Source organism: Apiospora marii (assembly GCF_038362585.1).
Source record: "Apiospora marii strain CBS 49790 chromosome Unknown utg000001l_segment0_segment0, whole genome shotgun sequence".
NCBI lineage: Eukaryota > Fungi > Ascomycota > Sordariomycetes > Amphisphaeriales > Apiosporaceae > Apiospora > Apiospora marii.
In genome coordinates, this window is record NW_027117372.1 from 994,960 (window position 1) to 1,017,203 (window position 22,244).

General features: G+C 54.6%; 8 protein-coding genes across 8 annotated transcripts; 4 read left to right on the forward strand and 4 right to left on the reverse strand.

The window, feature by feature from the left end:
- Nucleotides 1-80: 80 nt before the first annotated feature.
- PG985_000324 (uncharacterized protein) lies at nt 81-1,523 on the reverse strand (the record flags this gene model as incomplete). Its single annotated transcript, XM_066820093.1, has 3 exons — nt 81-591; nt 660-1,038; nt 1,292-1,523. Coding segments are annotated over 3 exons (1,122 nt in total), but the record flags the coding sequence as incomplete, so codon positions are not given.
- Nucleotides 1,524-3,035: 1,512 nt separating this feature from the next.
- PG985_000325 (uncharacterized protein) lies at nt 3,036-3,404 on the reverse strand (the record flags this gene model as incomplete). The annotated part of the gene is made up of 2 exons (XM_066820094.1): nt 3,036-3,257; nt 3,324-3,404. 2 exons carry the CDS (start codon nt 3,402-3,404, stop codon nt 3,036-3,038), a joined length of 303 nt encoding a protein of 100 aa, XP_066690973.1.
- Nucleotides 3,405-3,442: 38 nt separating this feature from the next.
- Nucleotides 3,443-3,661, forward strand: PG985_000326 (uncharacterized protein; the record flags this gene model as incomplete). The annotated part of the gene is made up of 1 exon (XM_066820095.1): nt 3,443-3,661. One exon carries the CDS (start codon nt 3,443-3,445, stop codon nt 3,659-3,661), a length of 219 nt encoding a protein of 72 aa, XP_066690974.1.
- A 4,179-nt stretch (nt 3,662-7,840) lies between these two features.
- Nucleotides 7,841-10,301, forward strand: PG985_000327 (uncharacterized protein; the record flags this gene model as incomplete). The annotated part of the gene is made up of 3 exons (XM_066820096.1): nt 7,841-9,842; nt 9,903-10,004; nt 10,069-10,301. The coding sequence occupies 3 exons, from the start codon at nt 7,841-7,843 to the stop codon at nt 10,299-10,301; spliced, it is 2,337 nt and encodes a 778-aa protein (XP_066690975.1).
- Nucleotides 10,302-13,950: 3,649 nt separating this feature from the next.
- PG985_000328 (uncharacterized protein) lies at nt 13,951-14,439 on the reverse strand (the record flags this gene model as incomplete). The annotated part of the gene is made up of 1 exon (XM_066820097.1): nt 13,951-14,439. The coding sequence occupies one exon, from the start codon at nt 14,437-14,439 to the stop codon at nt 13,951-13,953; it is 489 nt and encodes a 162-aa protein (XP_066690976.1).
- A 1,179-nt stretch (nt 14,440-15,618) lies between these two features.
- PG985_000329 (uncharacterized protein) lies at nt 15,619-17,112 on the reverse strand (the record flags this gene model as incomplete). Its single annotated transcript, XM_066820098.1, has 1 exon — nt 15,619-17,112. The coding sequence occupies one exon, from the start codon at nt 17,110-17,112 to the stop codon at nt 15,619-15,621; it is 1,494 nt and encodes a 497-aa protein (XP_066690977.1).
- Nucleotides 17,113-17,547: 435 nt separating this feature from the next.
- Nucleotides 17,548-18,390, forward strand: PG985_000330 (uncharacterized protein; the record flags this gene model as incomplete). Its single annotated transcript, XM_066820099.1, has 6 exons — nt 17,548-17,598; nt 17,652-17,672; nt 17,743-17,827; nt 17,919-18,126; nt 18,194-18,241; nt 18,297-18,390. The coding sequence occupies 6 exons, from the start codon at nt 17,548-17,550 to the stop codon at nt 18,388-18,390; spliced, it is 507 nt and encodes a 168-aa protein (XP_066690978.1).
- A 1,483-nt stretch (nt 18,391-19,873) lies between these two features.
- PG985_000331 (uncharacterized protein) lies at nt 19,874-20,835 on the forward strand (the record flags this gene model as incomplete). Its single annotated transcript, XM_066820100.1, has 2 exons — nt 19,874-20,230; nt 20,293-20,835. The coding sequence occupies 2 exons, from the start codon at nt 19,874-19,876 to the stop codon at nt 20,833-20,835; spliced, it is 900 nt and encodes a 299-aa protein (XP_066690979.1).
- Between the last annotated feature and the right edge of the window lie 1,409 nt (nt 20,836-22,244).

Genomic DNA, 22,244 nt, shown 5'->3' on the forward strand with positions numbered 1-22,244 from the left:
GATTAAGTTCTATTAACTGGTAAGGCTCAAGTCTACCTATCTTTGAAGTTTTGGTCCTTCGTCTGCTACCACACCCTTACACTCAAGGCTGAACTCAGCTGAGTTATGGGGATGCCCTTGTCTGTTTGTTCCCGTGCCGATTCGATAAAAAACGGCTTTGCTGGTAGCGTCGGGCTGAAGGTACGACTTGTTGGACTGCCTAAGCTGTCGCGCGGCAAGCCATGCGTTCTCGGACTGTTCCTGTGGTCCAAGAATACATCTGAATTGTTGTGGGTGCTCTCTGGCCGTGGTGCTGTGTCCACGGAACTGAATAGCCCCGAATCATTGTTCTGGCGCATGGGTCGTGCTCTCGCTGCGCCAACCGTTGGAGGAGGCTCGTAGGGCTCGGGCATGTCGTCCTCCAGTATTAGCCTTGCTCTATGCGGGTGCATCTTTTGGCATAGCGGTTTCAACATCATGAGGGAGGGACAGACGATTGCGGTGTTGAGTTCGATGCAGGACCACTCGGCAATCGACGCGCCAGTATATGTAAAGTCGGGGTCGGTTGCCTTGTAGATCCAAACGATGCGTAAGATCGAGATTAGGCAGACACTGTTATTATAGGGGTACGGTTAGCTATCATCAACACAATAACAACAATGAGAAAAAGAGAGCCTTACAATAGCCCGACCGCAAACACGGCGACTAGGCCTAGTTTCTGCCTCCTGGGCAGCCTCAGGCTGTAGATGGTCGGCAACGGCATCAGAAATATGACCACATCGGAGAGAGCCTGAAATCCCGTGGCGGCCCACCAGACTCCTGCTGAGTGGCAGTAGCCGTCGATGTGCTCGGTCGTCTGATCCCATTTCTTGCGGAGCGGGATGCAGGCCGTCATCATCACGGCCAGGATGCCGCCAGCACCCACGGCGACCAGGGCGAGCACGATCCAGGACGCGCGCCGGAGGGTGTCGTAGCCCTTGAACATGCGGATGTACAGGAACAGGATCGAGGCCTTGACGAGGCACAGCGACAGGTGGTAGAATAGCGCGGTGTACCACACTGACTAAAGGATAAAAGGGGGGTTAGCGGTCTCAGTCACCCACAACAGATCGAGTATATATCTCTGCTTTGGCTCGCTCATGCTTGCTTCTCTTACACACCCGGAAGTAGTGCGCCAACCTCTGGGGCCGAACCGTGGCAAGATGCTTCCCCAGTGCGAAATATGCCTCTACATCAACGCAGCTTCGTCAGTCTTAACCGCGCGCATTTCTCCCACTGGTGGTGTGGCCTGACGACCACGACGACAACTTACGTCTTCCGGTTCCTATGGAGGCTCCGATGGACAGGAGCAGCGCGCCCAACGCGAACCAGTCCTCGATCTGGATCTTGCGGAGGATGTAGTGTCGCGTGTAGAAGCGCAGGGCCACGATGAATATCGCGACGGCGCAGGGGACCACGGCCCAGCTGATTACGGCGGGGTCCAGCCAGTCTTCGTTGGAGTAGTCTGGCGGCGAGACGGGGGCGGAGGGCGACGGGGGAGGCATGGTGGGCTGGCCTTCTTGTTGGTAGTTACCTTATACTCCTGGATTGCGGCGGCGAGGGTTCACGGTATGCGCCTCTTGGTCAAAACATGAGACATCTCTGCGTCTGAGCTGCGATGAAGATTGCAACGGGGCGGGTTGTCAATGTCGCTGTCAATGTCATGTCGTGTCAGAGTCGATGCGGGGGAGGGCCCAAAGATATAAACAAACAAGAGGGTTCTGGTTCCCCATTGTCAAGTAAAGGTGTAGATCGTGGCCTGCCGTAGACTCGATTGCCTGAGCTACGGCCGACAGTTGTGTCGACGCCATGGTTCGTCGCCTAGAGAACGCCCGTCATCATAGAAGCTCGCTCTCACCTGTCCACCTACCTGACATCAGCCGCTCGACTCTACTCTCAGCCTATCTCGAGTCTTAGCACTGCTGGCAGAGCTCGTAAGGAGGGAGGGCTTTTGATGCACCGTCGGCGGACCTGTGGCGCTATCCTCACCGTAGGCTACGTTCTGACCCCGGCTTGCTAGGGATCCTATTCGCTTCGTACGAGACCTTATCTGTGGCTGTTGGCCGACCGATGAAAAAGCTACATTTTTACACTTCCCCAAGGGCCATGTTTCTGTACAGGTGATCAAGAACTCTTCCCCTTTTTTGCTTGCTGAGGTAGGAGTTTTCTAGGATCACGGACGTTCGCGTCGAGTGGACACCATGATAAATGTAACAGCACATATTCCGTGTCCAAGCCGTATAAGAAAAGCATCCTGACGGCTGCCTCCTACATCTACTTTACATTCCCACACCAGTGGAGCAATATGGACTATTTTGGAGGGCCGTCATCTCGGTTGGAGTTCTGCTAACCATCTACAATCATCCCATGGCGCGGACCGTCTGAACCTTGCCGTATCGTGTCCAATCACCACCATAGATGTTTCTTTTCTACCGCCCAACTCACAGATGATCTGAAACTTTATCTTCCTTCGAAAAGGGCTGAAATGCTTTGCGCCAAAGCGCCGCTCGTCTCTTGGTTGTAGCGCTAGAAGCCAACAAGATGATCTTCGACCGAATGGAAAAGGGGGCCAAGATGCCACATAAACTGATAGAGGAAATTGATCGTTCCTGAGTATAGTCACACATCGCGGACACAACGGGAGCCCTCTTTCGTCCCTGTGAACTCGTCCCTGTGAACTCGTCCCTGTGAACTGGGGAATCGTGGACTGCGGCTCGTATGTATCAATCTAGACTCGCCAATACGGTCGACTGCTGGCGACTCTGAATTTCTACGAAAACTAACTCGGCAAAATGGACAAACATATACGGGGGAAGTGACATCGTAGCGATTCACTAAATTGCATAAACAACAATGCTGTCGTCATGTTATGTCTTTCCTTTTACTTATCCAAGTGTTTAGCCAGGTCTCTGCTAGATGAAGAACTCCAAAGAAAGGCATATATTTGACAGCTCTGATATCATATGCTGGGCAAAAGTCGCATTCAATACTGGCTGGGGTCTCGGACCGTATACTCGCTAACCGGACAGGATAAAGATCCCCTTGGCAAAAGGAAGATACGATACTGTTGATTCGCGCCAGTAGTTCGGCATACTAGTGTAGTACGAGTTCTCACTGACAGAGCCTTTGAAAGCAACCCGGCCAGTGCCCTCCAGATCCAGTCGATCTTTGATATTGATCACGACATTGAGCTCGGCCGGCAAATGATTTGCAGCGTGCGTCGGACGACCTCGGCTGCACTGCATATGTCGGTCTTGCCCGAAACCACAGAGGTCACTCACGTTAAGCTACGCAGTACTACTCACGTAGGTCGTGTCTTCTATTCCATCGAGATTCCCCATCAGCTTGGCAATGTCGGCCTGTTTGGTACCGAAAACACGGCCCATTTGTGCTGTCCTTGTGATGAAAAGAATCTGGCTTGGCGATGGCGGGATCCCGGGTCACGAGCGCCAAGGGCCGAGCCGTTATGATTCTCGATCCAGCCAATGGCCAGGCATCTGGGATTCCATTGGAGGGTTTCGAAAGCACGGCCTTGCCGGGGATGGCCGCCGAAAGCCGGGTCCTGCAGGGCCCCCAGGTCGCCGGCCCCTGCGCCCATGACAAGATGCCAAAGGCGCGGCAGTTGCCGATGGGTGGTACATGAGACCGACGGGCGCCGACAGCCCGTGCCACCCCGAAGATATCTAGCTGCCGTCTCACGGCGGCTCGTATTTTGCCCGCTGCCGCAGATCCAGTGCGCTGGTGCCAGCGGTTGGCACGACGCTTGACGCATCATGTAGCACGTTCACGTCTAGCCTGCGTTACAAGAAGAAAACATGAGAACCCGCAGCGGCGCGACGAAAAGGTCCATATGATTGGCAAACCGACCCAGTGCTCGTCGATCCTGCTACTGCGGCTGTGTTTGCAGTCGATGCAGAGCAGACCTGACCTGTAACGCACCATGCGAATCTGCTGAGTCGTTCTGCGGCAGGTCCCTTCATCTGGTCTCTGCTGCACGACAATCGCTGGGCCGACACAGCAACATGCGCAACGCAACAGAGGGCGACAGAGCGTTGATACGAACGCGTGTTCAGCGTCGGGTGCTGTTTCCCGTTTGCTCTTACGCTCTCAAATTCAATGCCGAGGTTGTTTTTGGGTCACTCATGGCAACATGGACTACTGACACCACATATCTCACTCAACCTTCCCCATCACGAGCGTCAATTTCGTAGAGACAGCCCCGCATGAATCAGTTTGGTCGGCAATGGGCCCGGGTCGAGACAGATCGAGCATCGAGGGGCGCCCATGACGCCTGGAATTGCGCTCGGCAGTCACGGGCTGGGCGCATGAGCTGGCGGTTGGCGGATAAATATGACATCAGGGCACAGCAGAGCATGGCCTCTCTCGTCGTCATGCCTAGCGTACCGGCTGGCTAAACCGACGTGACAAATGCCCGCCCGCACAAGCTATCGGGCCTATGAATCACGCTGTAGTGAGATACACCAATCGGCCTTTTTCAGGGTGGCCACCCAGCAGGAGCTCATCGGCCAGTCGGCTCACCTGCTGGCGCTGTGTGCATGCACCAAGGATCCGGAGAGGGGGGTTGTTAATAATTGAAAAGCATTAATACCCGACAGCGAGGATAGTGCCAAGGAGTCGGTGTTCATAGTCAGTCAGTGAGTGGGTGGAATGCGGGAGGGGCTGGGCCTGGCCTGGCTAAATGTTCAACAGAGGAGCAAGCATGGAAATCGCGATAACGGCGCCGCCAAAACAAAACTCGACGCAAACTGCAGAAAACAATGCACCGGACCTGGTTGCAAATGAATAAATAGAAATATCGATACTCGGATATGAGATATAATAATAGAGAATAATAAAACCATACGTGAAACCCGGTTTTCCCCTGACGCGCAAGCTAAGCCAGAGCCAATCAGTGGCCCTCGTCTGAACTATTGCCGGCAGATTGTGTCCGGCTTGCGTCTAGTTCGTCGCATAGTCTCTGGTCCGTCTCGCGCCGAGCACACGCAGCGCCAGATCGGTAACACCATGCTACTGGCCTAGTGCATGCTCGCATCAAACCACATGGAGAAGTGCTACTGCCACATATGTATCGCGGTTAGCCCAAACCCTTTTTTTTACCCCCTCAAGATCGTGCGATGGCGAGAATACGACATCATGGTGAGGTGAGCTCAGCTGAGAGCTCCATGGAGTCCGCCGTTGCGTGGCCTGTCCGCCTAGCTGGGGCTGCTGGGCACATCAATTACCCTACACGGTCCAGAATCATCCGTGGATTTCCTGTCCCTCCCTCAATGCGTGCGCGGTTGCGGCGGTGAAAAAGTGGACGGACAGTCTCCAGAAAGACCAACAGTTCTACAGATTGTCGCGCGAAAAAAATACCTGATTGTACTTGTGGTACGCAAAAATGGTAAGCGAAAAGAACAACGCACGGATGGCGGCACCGACCAATGGCCGACTAACCCCGGATTCGTAAGTGAGGAGGTGCTGTGGACGAGTGGACTTGTGGCGCTGCTGGTTGTTATCGTCGTCTAACAAGGTGTGACAAGCTTGATTGTATCCATCGCCTTGCAGCCGGTACAGGGCAGTTGGCAGGTTAGAAGTGCGGTGGTAGGTGCATTGGTGTTCTAGAGTGTGACTAAAACACAAGTGGTGGAAAGCGAGCCAACCGTTTCCTGGTTGCAGCACCGGTTGGGGGGGATCTTCTCTACTTTTTTTGTGCCTCCGATGCATGCTGCATAAGCGGACACAACCTAAGGACCTCACCACCACATGAAAACACCAAACCGCCACGTTTTTTTGTAACTCACGATCCACCAACTATTGCTGTACATACCTGCTCTCTCCCCTCCCCCCTTTCCTGTTTTCCTGCAAGCCGGCAAGCCTGCAAGCCTGCAAGCTTGCGAAACTCCAAAGCCAAGAGGAGGTTGCGTTCATTTTGCATCTCTCACATGTAAGATGAGATGAGGAGTCGAAATGCCCCTTGGGCTCTTGCTCGATATTAAGAATTTTTATTTTTCTGGCCGCGCACCATGCGTTGGGCTGCAACCGCCGGGCGGGAGGGCCCATTGCTGAGCAGAGTGCTTGCTTTGGTTGGCCCCGACCTGACTCAATAAGGTAACCCGAGACGTTTCTTTACCTGGGTCGGGGTGATTGGTCCAAGGGAGAGAAAAAAAAAAAAAAAAGTCTGACATCCCACGCACCGCCCACGCCCATGCCCACGCCCACGCACGCGCAGCCATCACTTGCACTGTATCGTACCGTCCCATGCATCATGTGAAAATCTGCTCTTTTCCCCCTGCGGCTCTGCTCATAGCCTCTGATAGCCCGGCGCATCACCTGGGATCTTCCCTTCTGATCATTCAACGCAGTGGCCGCGCTGGTCGCAGTGACACGAGACGGCGCCAAACGCTGCAGACGGACTGTACACCGATTGCGATCGGTACGCCCGGGAAGCCCTGCCGGCTCCACCCTTCGAGCTTTCTGTGGGCACCTCCCTCCCAGACATGGCCAGCATAGCCCTTCACGATAATTTCAATGGTGTTTTCCCTGTCTCCATCACACCCGTCCACGAGGGGACCTGGACTCTCTGGACTGCTCCTTTCCCAACAGGCGCCCCCACTTTGCAGCTTCTTTGCGTCACTGAACCAAACAGCAGGAAAACTCATCCATGAGCAACCCCCACCGCCAAGTTTCAACCACCGCGCCCACAGCTAACTGTCCAGAAAGAACCCTTGATAGCCTTCTATCAGCTCAAGCCTAGATCTTGTTCGTCCCTTGGTGGGGTCGACAGATAAGCTGCTTCGTCGCTCTCCTGATTTCTCACCAAACTCCCACACCGTGCTGCCGCCTAGGTAACAGCACGCACGTCGATGTGCGTCGGCATCTCAAGAATGCCACGGCTCCACCGAAGATCGGCGTCCGCCCGGTGTGGAAGGCTCACTTGATCCTTATCGCAGCGGCGGCCAGGACAACACGATGATAGCATGCCTTCTCTGGCTTCTTTTTCTTGTCAGACGTCCGCCGTGCGGTGCCGTGGTAGCGAGCTCTTGTACCTGCTGCATCGGCCCGTTAATCACTTGGCTAGGCTAGCTCTCCGTCATTAAGCTCACGGCTTTGCCAGGCTTTGCCACCGTGGGCCACACACTGAGTTCTGCACTGAACAGGTACATCGTACTCTTTCAGGCCTTGAGTTTACGGTGGAGAAAAATCTCGCGCAAATATGGGAACACAGTCAGTGTGACATCCCATCATGTTTCCGACATCTTCTATTCTAGGTACTCTGCGGTACGCAGAACAAAAAGGTCCCGCTCACATGCTTGACGTCTCGTCTTTCGTTTCCCGTGTGGAACACCTCCATCCCGCCTCGTGGGTCTGATTCCAATATCAAGGTGATCCGGTGCTGATCTGAAGTGACTACTACCACCGCTCTCCTTTCCTTTTCACAAAACTCGGCTCGTCTCCTGGCTCGCTAGTCCTCGAAAGCTCGTACTCAAGTCAGCTATTCCCCATCGTATTGCTCGATGCTAGCCTTCCGTCGTCTGTCTTTGCTCCTGTGCCGGTAACCAAATTTAGGTTACTTTGATCTTCATTGTCCAGTTTTCCCGACGATCGTCGGTACCTGGCAGACGGACCAACCGATCGACATTGTAATAGGAGCACCTCCTTTATCTTTGGACTGCCTCTGGCCTTTGCTCGTCGACACCCCTTTGTCTCCATTTCTGGCACCATCCAACAACAACAACAATTGAGCATTTGCTCTGGTACCTGCTAATCCAGTGGTGCTCATTTGGCTCAGGTGGTGGTTGAACCACCCATACCTCAACCAATGTCGGACAAATCACCTCCCGCGGGCACCTCGCCAGCCACGGGCAATGGCGTCAAGAAGGAGAAAGGCCGCGTCCGCTTCAACAGCACGGCCGATGGTGAGCCGCCCCGTGACATACCGTCACCAGTCGACGACCATGAAGAGAAGCAGCGCAACCTGTCCCCCATCCGGAGGCCACGGCCCTCTGCCCGGCCTGCTTTGCTACGGGGAAGCTCCTACAACTCTGTACTAGACGCCGACGTGCTTACGCCGCAAGAACCACTCTCCCCGGCCGCCATCTCAGCGATCGCGGCGCACCAACGAGCCCAAGAAGTGGCAGCTAACATGCTCGGGTCATCACACTCTGCTCCATCATCCCGGCGGACATCCCTCGATTCCGAAGCTACAGTCAACAGCTCTGGGGAGCTGATCCCCAGGATTAATTTACCACTAGATGATATGGATCGGGACGGACAAGGGGCTGCTTTGGAACGTATGAACTCGGTGGAGCGACGTAATCACAACACGGCCGCCTACAACCTCATCAAATTCCATACACTCTCTCCGGACGCCCTTTTGGAAACATCGGAGAAGTTACCAATGGCGCAAATTCCGGGCACAGCTTCTCCAGGCGGCTACGCTTCGGATTTCGAGACATCACAGCATGGTCATCCCCGCGAAGGTGTCCTGTCTCATCTATTAAAGCTCTATCGTGTGCCGGACGGTCCAATGCAAGGCAAGACTCACAGTGGGTATACCACCCCTGGCTCTTCCGGAACCGCGACGCCGACTCGGCGCAAGTGGTACGACCAACAAAAGAATGCTTCCCAGGACACATTGGCTACGCTGGCGAAAGCCTCTGCGATCTTGGCGAATCCCAACGAAAAGTCGAGCGACAACAGCCCGAGCCCATACGGCAAGCTGCCGCTGCCCAAGCGCCCCAAGCACAGCCGAACCCATAGCGGCAAGATCAAGACACTGCTCAGCAAGAACCGGATGGCGGATGAGGCCAAGATAACAGTCCATGTGGCTGATATCCTGAAGCGCCAAGAATATATTATCAAGCTATGTAGAGCTCTGATGCTGTACGGCGCACCGACCCATCGCCTGGAAGAGTACCTCCGGATGACAGCCCGAGTATTGGAAATCGACTGCCAGTTCCTTTATTTGCCGGGATGCATGCTCATCTCCTTCGACGACAAAGCGACACATACCGCCGAAGTTAGGTTCGTGCGACTTAACCAGGGCTTGGATTTGGGCAAGCTGAAGGATATCCACGAGATTTACAAGGAGGTTCTTCACGACATTGTCTCTTTGGACGACGCCATCGGCCGGCTAGACGAGATCAACAAGGGGAAGACCAAGTTCCCGGTCTGGGTCCGCATCATTGCCTACGGGTTCGCCAGTGCCTTTGTCGGCCCTTTCGCTTTCCAGGCGCGTTTCGTCGATATGCCCCTCGCATTTGTGTTGGGCTGCATCGTCGGTTTCCTGCAGCTGGCTGTGGCGCCGCGATCAGACCTCTACGCCAATGTTTTCGAGATTACGGCCTCGGTCGTCACCAGTTTCCTGGCAAGAGCGTTTGGAAGCGTCCAGGGCGGCAACGTGTTCTGTTTTTCGGCTCTGGCGCAGAGCTCCATCGCCCTGATCTTACCGGGATACCTCTTCTTGACTGCCGCACTGGAATTGCAGTCAAGGGCTATTGTGTCAGGTTCTATTCGGATGGTGCACGCCATGCTCTATTCGCTCGTGCTGGGATTCGGAATTACTGTGGGCGTGACAATCTACGGCGCCATGGACCCCAACGCAGTGTCTTCCACGACATGCAGTAATCAGCTCAACTGGCGGTGGAATTTCTTCTTCGTTCCGTTGTTCGCCCTCTGCCTGTCGGTTGCCAACCAAGCCAAGTACAAGCAGATGCCTGTCATGGTCATGGTCTCTGTGGCGGGTTACACTGTCAACTACTTCAGTGGATTACGTTTCAAAGCCGCACCTCAAATCAGCAACATGCTGGGATCTTTTACTGGTTAGTACATCTGTTACTCGCATGCCGATGCTATCTGAACTTTGCTAACCACTCTCACAGTCGGCATATTAGCCAACGGTTACAGTAGACTTCGTCACGGTGTAGCTGCGGCGTTTCTGCTGCCCTCCATCTTCGTTCAAGTCCCTAGTGGCCTGGCTGCAAGTAAGTAGACACCTCTGTCCTCTCCACCGGGCGTATCTCAATGCTAACCACCGCGACTTTCCAGCTGGCAGCATCTTGAGCGGTCTTAGCACGGCCAACCAAATCACCAACTCGACACAAGTAGTCAATGGTACCATGTCTGTACCAGTGGCTCAGCCCAACGACCTGCAGAACATTGTATTCAACGTGGCTGCTAGCATGATCCAGATCGCCGTGGGCATCACGGTCGGTCTGTTCCTCGCGGCGCTCTGTATCTGGCCCATGGGCAAGAGACGCAGCGGGTTGTTCACATTCTAGTCAGCTGAGAGTGTATTAAAAGCAAGCATTGATAGCAGGGGGACATTAGCGGGAGTTGGGCAGACACATCCTTCGACAAGGAACCTTTTTTTGTTTTGTTTTGTTTGATTCGACTTTTTTGGCATTGATGTTTTGAGTTAGCAAGCGTGGGCACTGCATTGGTCGGAGCTTGTTAGGCGTTTTGCGGGGCTGGATTTCGACATCATTACACTGATACCGGCTTCTGTAATTGATAATAGAGGCGTCGGATAGAGGCGTTGGGGGTCCGGGGCCGCTGCCTAGTCTTTTTTGAGGCCGGCTATATAGTACAGGTAGAGATGGACACAAACAGTACAGGAAGGAACCAAAGGGAAGAAGAACATCCTGGAGATGTATATTATAAATTACAGATTCATCCATTCAAAAATTATAAATTTGTATTATTAGATGGAAGGAAACCAATGAGTGAAATTGCTTAAGTGTACAGGCGATTCTTGCCATTTGATAGTTGATCGGGTGTTCAAAGTCAAGTGTCAAGTGAAGAGAGGTGATGTCTGTCTGATCAATCTTGGAGACACTTACAGGGCTTTCTTATAAAAAAGCGCGAGCTGCAGTTGGAAAGGGGTCCAGAAGCCAGTTGAGCCGAGTCAGCCGGTCCATAGGGGGGACAGCAGGGCATAAGTCTTAGACATTCCACAGCAGTGTCGCAAGACCGAAAGGCTAGTCTATACGTGAAGCTGCTATACAGAAGGAGGCTGTCGGTCACGATGCATTGTCTTGTAGCATATCTGCAGGGCAGTTGGACATGCGATAGTTACCTTTTTCTGCTTTCCCCTCCATGGCATTTTGACGACCTGAAACGGTTGCAGGGATAGGTGATGCGCGAGCGGTATGATCTGCGGCTCTGGAGCTCGAGCCAGTTGCCCAATCGAGCGACGGCTGCGGGGGCTTAGGCGGTCTTGGTGGGCTCTTAGTGGCTCTTAGCGATAATGCTCCCGTCCAGCTCCACTGCTTCGAGAAGCTTGGAAGCAAACCTACCTGGTCGCCCATCGTGGGCGCGACATTGGCTAGAGTGGGAGAGTGGTCATTTTTCGAAATGACCTCCGACAATACCACTTCAGTGAAGCACTTTAGGGTTACATACCCGAGGTGCAACCTTTTGGTGCCCCATGGCCAGCTACCAGCTCGCCGCCTTTTCCGACGGCCCCCCAAGTGCCAAGCACCCAGGCTGCCAGGGTCCCGCCTCGGAGGGACCCTGGACCCAGCTGCACATCAACTTTGATTCGCCCTGACAGCTCCGATCCATCTCTGCTGAATCTCGAATAGAGTGTACGGTAACTTCAAGCTTAAACCACACCACCCACAATGCCACCCGCAATGCCACTTTAGTCGCTTAGGCCGGCACACACATTCTGCAGGCAGTCAGCCAGCTGCTCTGCATTGCATCGTGGGAGAGGGGGCGTGTGGGTGTGTGCTGGACTGGATACCAGGACATTTGAAACCTCCAGGAGGGCGCAGCGCCGAACCGTTTAACCGCTCGCCCAACGTCTGGGAATCTCCTCAAAAATGGAGAATGCACCATCGCCAGATGTTGCTGCTGGGTATCTTGTGAGAAGGGGATGTGAATACAAATATCGCTTGCTCTCCCGCGTCTTAGCTATCTGATCAACAACACATGCAGATCCCGCAGCATCATCCCGTTCCCGTTCTCCTTCCCGCTCCCGCTTAGAGTTTCTGTCCCGAACGCCACAACTTCATTTGCTCTTTGCCTCACTTCTGCAGATCCCACCCCAACTCCCGTTGATCTCGTGCCCATCAGCCTCAACCCAATATCGAATCTTCGACTTCTAGCCCTCGTCATCTTCCCTCCCGCTGCCCTCATGAGATCCTTCCTCCTTTCCAAGCACGCCAGTATCATAACACTACCCAATTCCGAACGCTGCACTGCACATCCCATTACGCGCCACAGCACATGTACACCTGCCTTGACTACCTCGTCCCCGAACATCGCACTCTACTTCCGTCCAAGCCTCTTGCATATCGCCTCTTGCCCGTCGCACCGTTCAGCCCCGGCACTTTCTTTCCCACCCGCCGTCCTATCCAGCATATCCTACCTAACTTACACCGACCCCTCCAGCCTGCTCCTAACCTTCGCCTACCTATCACAATCCGTTACACAGCACCAGTGCCCTTAATCATCACATCCTTGCCCACAGTTACCCACCATGTTATACAACTTGCCTCGCTTTAGCCCCTCCTTTCACATCACAATATCCCCATTCTTTCAAACTCTTTCAGGTCCACGACATTATATCCATTTGAGTCACTACCCTTCGTACCCCCCTTATTACCTCCTCTTTTCCGCCCCGTTTTACTCATCACATATCATGAACCACTTAATACCCTCTCTCACGCATCGAATATCCCGATTCTCCGAGCCCAGATCCCGGTCTTTATGCCCTTCCCACGTCCTTGCCTATCTAGCCTTTACCCAGACCATAGCACCTTCAATACCATCACATCTTCTTCCATCCAGTTCCAGCCCGTAGCCACTTCACATGATTTCCTCTGACCCGTATGATCTGTGTTTCTTGCCTTTGCGGAATATTCGTTTATTTTATGGCATCATGGGATCAAGCACTGCACTACGTACCTAATCTACCATCTCACACTCCTCTGTCTCAGCCCTTACAGCAACCCTAGCATCACCTCCATTATTCTACCCGTATCACAAAATCCCGTATACCCTTAGACCCTATTCGGTTCTTTTCCCTTGCACAAATACCCAATCACACCCATATACCCAACTCAGCAACCCAGCACCCTTCACCATCCGCCGTCTTTCATCGTTCTATCCCGAATCCGATCACAATTTCGTGAGAGGAACATCTAGCACCGCCCTGCCCTCCTTCCGACTCTTCATGCCACTTTGGACCATCCCCTACATTCATATCTGCCCCATCTTAGCCCCTATCCTTGCCACTTCCACCTTCCACTCGCATGATATCAGCCTAGTGACACCATCCCTTGTCCATCGAATCCTCTGACACTACCCCTCATCCCCGCATCCCCAGCTTCACTGCCCTCCCATACCCCTTCTCCTCCTCATACACAACTCTTGGTTCACACTCTCTCCATCATCACATGTCCTCCCCTTGCCTTTCTCTCTCAATTCCCTTCCCAACCTTCCCTCCTCATCCACCCCCTTTACCGTATCGTGATCCTCTTCGTTGATGCATTGGAAGGATTTCTTTGGGAAATGAAGGTGTTTCACACAGGGAGTGACGGGCAAGCTATTTCTTGAAGCACGGAAATAGTGGCATGGTGGACCCGGATTAGGACAAAAGGCAGATTCAGGATGACATGAGAAGTTTGAGGCTCAGGTGGCGAGTTGGGACAGGTCAGGCCGTACGACGCTGGTGACGGGATATTTTAGCAATTGGATCATTCTGTTTGCTGAGTCCATGATATCTAATGCGAATTTGAGTCCATTTTCATTCCACCCATACGTTTGACCGGTTCCCCTTCTCTTTGGGGATACCCCCAGCCTCCGTTCGAAGAAAACACCCCGCTTTTGCCGTCCATCGTCCGCCGTCACCAGCCCTGTCCCGGCCCGTCCCACCATCGTTTTCGTCGTTGTCGTCGTTTTCGTCTTTGTTGTTCTCCTCCTTCAGAAAGTTTCCGACCCGCCGGCCGTGGCGTAGCCGTTGCGCGAAACCCGCTTGGTGCCCGGGAAGGTGCGGACCTCGCCGATCCAGCCCGCGCTCACGCCGTGGGCCCAGAGGTACGAGTCGAAGCGCGGCGGGTCGCCGGGCCGGACGAGGACGTCGACCCGGTCGGCGTCGAGGGGCGCGCCGTACGTCTCCGTCATGAAGGCGTCGAGGGCGGCGTACGAGGAGTCCGGGAACAAGGCGATGATGTACTCGTCCGGGATTATGTTGGGGTCGGTGCTGTTCTCGTTGGGGAAGGGGGCTAGGTACAGCGGGGCGGCGGCGCCGGCGGGGTCGGTGACTGTGCCGGCTGCTACGCTGGCGGTGGCGGTTATGCCCGGGAGGTTCAGGCTGAGGGGACGGGCGGTGACGGTGAATAGGTTGGTGAGAAGCAGGAAGATGGCGAGGAAGAGGCTGCGGTTGCCGTGGGGGGTTGGGCTGGACAGCATCTTGATTTCGGGGGGTGGTGGTGACTGGTAGTAGTGCTGTTGGTGGTGGTAGTAGTGGTGGTGGCGGTTGCAATGGTGAAGACTTCCTTTACTATATGACTAGCCGACAGGGGGCGAAGTAGGGAATTGTATTCCTCTGAATACGAGCACAACAATATGAGTTCCGGTTATTTGCTTGCCTGCCGGAGCAATCCCCCGTGCCACGTCAAAAGGGAATTGCGTATTGCCAAAAAAAGATTTTATGGAGCGCGATGGGTTCTTGGTGGTGATCGTCATCTCCAGAAAACATAAAAGTCCCACGTTCCGTACGGCCGCCATTTAAATACTTGAAGGCGCAGGGATTCGGAGATCGGTAAAAAAAAGAATAAGAAAGTGTTACACACACCGACACACCCAACACCCACGAACGCCTTGCTGTAAGGCGGAATGCGAGGATTATTAACCAACTACACACCTATAATGTGATGAGAACCTGCATATTGTACTGTATTGACTCGGATACGGCCTCCCCCTTGCATATACGAGCATATAGCCTAATTGCCCACTCGCGCACGAGGTCGCCAAGGGCGCACGTCAATGGTGACACAACCCAATCCGCGTGAACCACGGACTGCATATGCGGTTCCGGAACAGGCAACCCGGTATCTGGGGATCCGACACGGCGGTCCCAGTTGCAACGTCCGTTCCCCCGGATTCCTGCAGGGCGCGCATGTACCCCAAATATAGCAGCACCCTGATTGCCCGATGGAGGAGCAGGCGTCGCATCCCAAATGGGGAATGTTTTAGGTAGTAGTTGATTGGCAGTGGGAGAAGCTTCTTTCTACCGCATTTGCTTACCTAAGTGACCTGGCGGCCCGAAGAGAGCGGGGGCTTAGGTATCACCGACGGCATCAATCACATAGTCCTGATATAGCTAGATCCTAAAAGAAGCCCGGTCGGCTCTGTTGCTCTTCTGAGCTTTAACTATGCATCTCCCATAAATAGCAAAGGCTCGTGTATCATACATGTCTATCAGATAAAATATGTTCATATCTAAAGGGGTATCTCATGTAGGCTAGAGTGCACGTTTTGTAGTACTGATACAAGCCCAACGGCAAAATCGTGCCCCAAAAAGGGGCACCGGATTCGGCCCCGAAGACATGGCGCAATCGCATGTCAGCCCAATCGCCGAGGGGCTGGCTACAGGGCACCGCCCACCATTGTCACGAACCACATCGCCATGCGGACCTTGAAGCTCACCCTCCTCTCCGTCTTGGCCAGGTCGTCGATGGTGACGGGCGCCGCGTACTCCTGAAGCCACTTCTGCTCGTCGGCCAGGCGCTTCTTCAGGTCGGCGTTCTCGGTCACGACCAGCGCCCCGGCCTCGAGGTCCAGCGAGTAGCTGCGCTTGGTGTAGTTGGAGCTGCCCACCACCGTCATCGAGGGGCTGCTCTCCTTGGGCAGCGTCACCCACAAGCCCTTGGCGTGGTAGGTCCAGCCCTCGGGCTCGCCGACCGTGCCCTTCCGCCACTCCTTCAGCGTGATGGCGGATTCGCGCTTCTGCTGCTTGATGGCCATGAGGAAGCGCCGGGCCAGGTAGGTGTATGCGTCAGGAAGCATGCCCGAGACGCCCTTGGATCCGTAGAACCCGTTGGCCTGAGGCGAAGCGGTTATGACGGTGCAGTTAGCCGAGGCGCACGACATGAGAAGCTGCGTCAGGGACGGCGCCGGGTTGAAGTATCCAGCGGTAAACGTCCAGGAGGACCCATCATATTGAGGGGCCGACAGCGTTTTCAACACGTGGGTTATGGCTGGCAGCTCAGTAGATGTATCTGGCTTGAGCAACTGGGACAGCTGTGCAAGCATGAATATCGTGGTGTCGGAGGCCTGGCCGTCCTTGGACCCAACGGGTTGAGCTGTCTTTTGCTGCGGGGTAATGAGGCTGTTCACGACCTTGGTCGCTTTCGCGACGAACTGGTCGGGCTTCTCCAACGGGGACGGCGCCGCGTTCGTGGACGGCCATTGCAGAGTGAATCCCGCGGCCTCCTCGGAAGGCTCGACTCGGAAACTGAGAGAGGTCACGCCCGCATAGAGTCGCGCAAAGTATTCGGTGATTTCCCGGGACGAAATCAGGTGGTAGCGGTCCTGCCGATTGGTGAAGTAGTCGGATGACAGGTTGGCGCCAGACAGGATGATCTCGTCATCCACGCCGTATAGCTTCATGTGCTGCAGCCCCCATCCCTCGTTGATCCTCTTGGGTACGTGCTTTTTTCGAAGTCCCGTCAGGTTCGGGGTGTGGTACATGCGAATCTCGACTCGCTCGGGCCCGAACTCGGTGATGAGGGGTGCGAGTAGTGACGCACACGACGGGTTCGGCGCTTCCCGGGTCCCTCGTAGCGCATCCGTCAAGATGCTCAGCGTAAGCTTCGGGTTGGCGCGTAAGGCTTCTTGCAGAGTCGTAATCAGCTCCCTCTCGGACTTTCCAATATATAGTGTCGACAAGAAGACGCGGGTTTTGGCCGATCGGATCTTGGCTTTCAGGGTCTCGTAGAAGTCGGAGGGAGTCCGTATGACCTGGATTTGCGACCCGTGGATTCGGAAGGACGGCGCAATCTTGTCGAGTTCGTTCACAAAGGGCGCAAGCATGCCTGCAGAGCCCGGGGAACTACTGGCAGGCGCTGCACTGGACGGCATCGAGAACCGTCGGCATTGGACCCTGTTATGACGGACCGTAGAGCGAAGGATCGTTGGCCGCAACGTCTGGCAGCATCGCGAGGTACCACGTATTATCATCTCCGTAAACGCTGTGTCGAGGGCGTCGCTGTGTAGTTGAAAGACATGGCTAATTAGTAGCGTCCCAATTCAACCGGGAGAAATGCGACTTATTGGCGAGATTTCAGGCGCCGAGAGAGCTTTAGAGAGCTTTGGCCAATCAGCGACTTATGACGCAGTGGGTTGGGCGCTGTAGGGGTTAGTTCAGGTACTTTTCCAGCTCCAAACCAGCGGCCCGAGAAATTTCCGGTGGGCTCGCAACTGCATCCGCCAAACCACCGATCTCCAACACCGTCGACCTAAACCCAGCGAACCACGACAACGAGGCGTCATCAGACCAATTGAGCTTCGCCCACCATGTCGACCATTACGAGGACCGTCCGCAACCTGTGGAAGGTTGGCATCAGGGTATGCCGACTCGATTGAAGCCGTGCGGGACTTGTGCTAACTGTTTGCGATAGGACTACTTCCACCAGATGAACGTACGTGATTGACGCATTCCCACGATACCAATCGACTCTGACGACGCTGGTTCTGACATTTGCTTCACAGTACATCGGCGACACCAAGGCTGGAACTTTGATCGGCCAGGACCGATTTGGCAACAAGTACTTCGAGGACGTCGACGAACTGCCCCGTACGTGCCGACGACGAGCCATTATGCGACGAGCAACGGCCACCCCCTACGAATGAGAGAGCAGGCAACGTAGCTAACATCCCGGGACCAGTGCGTACACGATGGGTCGACTACAAGAACCACGACTTTGACGCCGCCCAGATCGAGCCCGGCTGGCACGCGTGGATGTCGTACGCCGTCGACAAGGCACCCTCGCAAGATCCCACCCTTGCATACAAGCGCCGGGCGTGGGAGGATACCGACTACAAGACCATCCCCAACTACACCCAGACAAGGGGCGCCTACAAGCCCTACAACACGTATGCGGCCCAACTTCCTCCAGGCAGCCGGTCTGCCAACTGATACAGTGCTGACAATTTCGTGTAGGGTCAAGCCGAAGCATACCGCGTGGGAGCCCGTCGCCGCACCCAGACAGTAAGCAGAGACTAGAAAGAGGCGATACTGTGTATATATTACGCTAGAAACCTAGCTTCGCTGCGAGAATCCGAACACTGGCTGCGCTTCTGCAGCAATCTATGATCATCTTCCACAAGCAATCCCCAGATGGCTATTGTGCTAACTGATTGTGCGTTTCCGGCAATGGTGACCGGTATTCTGGCCCAACGCTCTCTAAAACACTTCAAATCGAAGCACCTGACATGTGCATCCGTTCCTATTACTTCTTCACAGTGCTCAGTCATCTGCTCGGCGCAAGATGGCTTTGCAGGACAGCTACTATATTGGGTTTACACCACGAGTCACAGCTATAGTTTTTCGCGGTCTGGACGATTTTAACCCCTTTAGACGTGGCCTAGACCAAGCATATCACAAAACCTGTCCCTTGGTGAACGGGTATACGGGGCTAAAAATGAATCCCGAGTCAAGGCGGGACGAAGGAGCGGGTCTCGGGCTCTCAGCCTTGGAAGCGCCTGCACTTACTACTCGACCTATTGCCGCATGCGTCTCAAATGGCAGCAGTAAGGTAGCCGGATATACGGTGAGCATCATGGCGCTTGTAGGATTAGATGAGCACCAAGTATATGCCGCCGCTGGCCTGCAGTTTAATGCCAAAACCATGGCCAAAGATGACGTTTGGGTAGTTGATGCCGAAAAAGGACGTTGAAAGTCCCCGCGTAGTGAGGCAGCCGTACTTGGAGTACCGAAAGCCCTCCATACCTAAAGTAGGTAAGTATGCCAATAAACTTATTGAAGTCGAGCGACGTGAGACGGGTTGTTCCCGGTCCGAGGGGTCGGGCCACAGCCTCCGGATATCTCTGAACCCGGCGTAGACCGCCACCAACACCGCACTCAGGTCCCGGCAATGGGGTGTTCCGTTTCAAGCCCGTCAGCCCAAGCGGATGACTTGCACCAACCTTGGCATTTTTGTTTCGGCAGATTGTTAGCTCATTGGCTCTAGCGCTTATTCGATTGCACCAATCGGGCAACTGTGCAAACAAAAGTCACTGTGACAGCTTGGCTGAGAGTGAAGGAATTGCAAGCTGGTAATCAATGAGGTGGGGGCCGTACGGACCTGGTCATATCTTCACCAGCAAGTCGACGAAGTGACGGAATACGCCAGGAGGCGTCATCGTCCGAGTTGGTTTCTGTCGTCTCATTTCTTGTCCAGCAGAGCTTCTCTCACCCAGGAGCCCGAGGACGCGGGCAGCCCGACGGCTTGAAACAGATGGCAGTTTTTAACTTCGGATGACACCACCATGGAACTTCCCTTCACCATCACCGCCTATCCAGCTGACCAGGCCTAACCCAGACTGATGCGACGTGATTGTTATTAGCCCTGCTTACATTGCTTTTGGATCGTTCTGGGCCAAGTCTGACGATCTCGCTGTTGGTTGTCGTCACCCTTGCTCAATACGACAGATGCGTTTACTAAATCATTCGATTCCTAGCTTCCATGAAGTCCATAAATTCCATTATTGTTGATTAATCAAAATGTCTTCTCACGAACCCAGGAGCTTCTCTCTTCCATGTTAGCTGTTGAACCGCCGGTGAAAGCTGACGAGGACAAGACCAACCCGATCATCGCAGGACTGGAACAAGCTGAGCAAAATGGCCATCCGGTCTCCCCTTTTCCAGAGCTCCATCGCACTCTGTGTGATGGTGTCTTCAGCGCTGTGCTCGCCACTCGCCATCCAAGATGCCTGTGTCACGCAATCCTGCCCGAACCCAATCGCTCAGCAGTACCCCAATCTGGTCTCAGGTACACTGAATGGAACGACCCTCATTGTGCCCATTCCGCTGGAGCAGGCACGGGTATTGATACCCAAGGAGTATACCATCTTGGAAAATGCCTACCGAGGTCTCCTGCCCGCGTTCCCGGCTGGCATGTATCCCCTCATGGTCACTGTCGCGGCGGACCACGATCTCCAACTCCCTGCCTTGAACATCACGGTTGGAGACTTTTCTGTACGTTAACAACGACCCCCAAATCCGTGTAGTGCTTTGACTGACTTGTCTGCTCCTATAAGCGCTCGGCCCTGGAGTTCCCCTTCCTCGACATCCTCGGCAACGGCTACAGCAATTTCCGGTGGGCTGCGACCATGATGATTACGTCCACCGCCCAATCCGCCATCTCCGGATCCCAAGGCCTGGGCCTGACCATCTACCCATCCACCTTCGAGCCGGCCTGCGATCCCTACGCCCCCCAGCCGGACGGCAGCCTGCTCCTGCAGTCATCCTCGTCAACTGGCGGCAAGTTCATGACGGTGCAGACCGCGCCCTCGCCGGCCATGGTCCCGTACCCCCTGACCTTCATCCGCAACGTGACCAACCAGCCCGCCTTCGCCAACACGAGCGTCTGCGACAACTATATCCGCCTGTACAACACCACCAATAGCGCCGCGGGCCCGCACGCACCCCTGCCCGTCGTGGCCAACGTCGTGGCGAATATCGACCCGCTCGAGGGGAACCAGACTTGGACGGGCGTGTACGGTTGGAACTACGCGACGGCTTTCATCGAGCCGCCCGTGGGGGAGAAGTGCGCGGACTTGGCTAATTTTGTTGACTCTTGAGCAAGGATATGGAACTTTGGGTGGCTGCTGCGTGTGCCCGAGGGGATACACGGTTTGGCGAGAGGTTCGGCCGGGGTTCGCGATTGTTATTGACGGTTGGTGGCTTCCTTGTTAGCAGATAATACACAGTGCCGTGTGTGGGACAGGGGGATAGTCCACTCGTGCTCTAGAGATACCCATGACGTATAGCTTTGATTTTTAATTCATTGTAGGCCATGTCTCACAAGTCGACTGCAATATCCTCGTATTTTGCTGTGATACCTTACTTTGGCACCACTTGATGCATGAGGCGATTCGCGACTCAAATCCAATTGGCTCACATCCCCCCTCGCGCTTTCCAGACAAAACACATCCATCATCCATCCCCATAATCGATGTCTAAACTATCCAACCGACATCGCTTAAGAGGTATCATCCACCACCCATCGCGCCACGTATTGAATGGAGAGACACCTCTTGCGGCTGGACGTTCGCTAGAAAGGCAACAAGGCTACCTACCGTAAAGCGAACTCAAGATACCTATGACAAGTAAGGATCCCGAGGTTGCAGAAAGAAGAAGAGAGAGAGAAGGAAAACGGACAGTCACAACTAGTTGTGGGCCACATGACATCCAGGTAAGGGGCAAAGTGCTAGGCGAGGGCGTATAGGGGTTGGAGGGTACCCGAGCCAAGCCGTGCTCGTGAGGTACTGATGCCGTGCACTAGACATGACTGCATCTTGCAGTCGGCGCAGGAGTCTACCTCGGCGTCGAAATCTGCGGGCAGGCACGAGGATTTTCAACGCCATGACCCAAGCAGTCCATCCATCAGGAGCCCAACCTGAGAAACGGTTCCAGTCAAAGGCAAGCCTTCATATCCGCTGAGCCCAGGCCCGTCATAGCTGGGGTCCTTCTTTCAGAGAGCTCCGCCAGCAATGTCACCAGTATAGAGAAGACCCAAGAAGCCCGCTCCCACACGTTCGCCGCACGTCGGGCGTACTGAAGGAAGAGGCCAGAACGAATGCTTCGCTCCACACTCCCAGGACTCTCCTTCCAGAAGCTCCTTCCATTTTGTTCTTTCTGAGGGGGGGGGAAGCAAAGCTATCTTACCCACTTTGCCTAGCTGGGGCTTCCCGCCTTTCTTTACGCACACTCACACACAGCGAATCCATCTCGGTTCCCGGAGCCCGGGCCCTCTCTCTCTGTTGGAATTGGCTGGGCGCTTCGCATTGTTGGGGCGTTCGCACCGGATTTCTCGGTAGTGGGCCAGGCGGGCCGTCGAGCGCACGTCATGGGCGTCAGGGATTCAGCATTGCTGAGCCGGTATCCGGGATACTTGCAGAGGCGTTACAAGTGGGTGTTCGCCTGGAAGTTTTCGTGGAAGATGGATGGAGAGAGAAGAAAACAGCCAGTATGGATCGGTGACATCTAA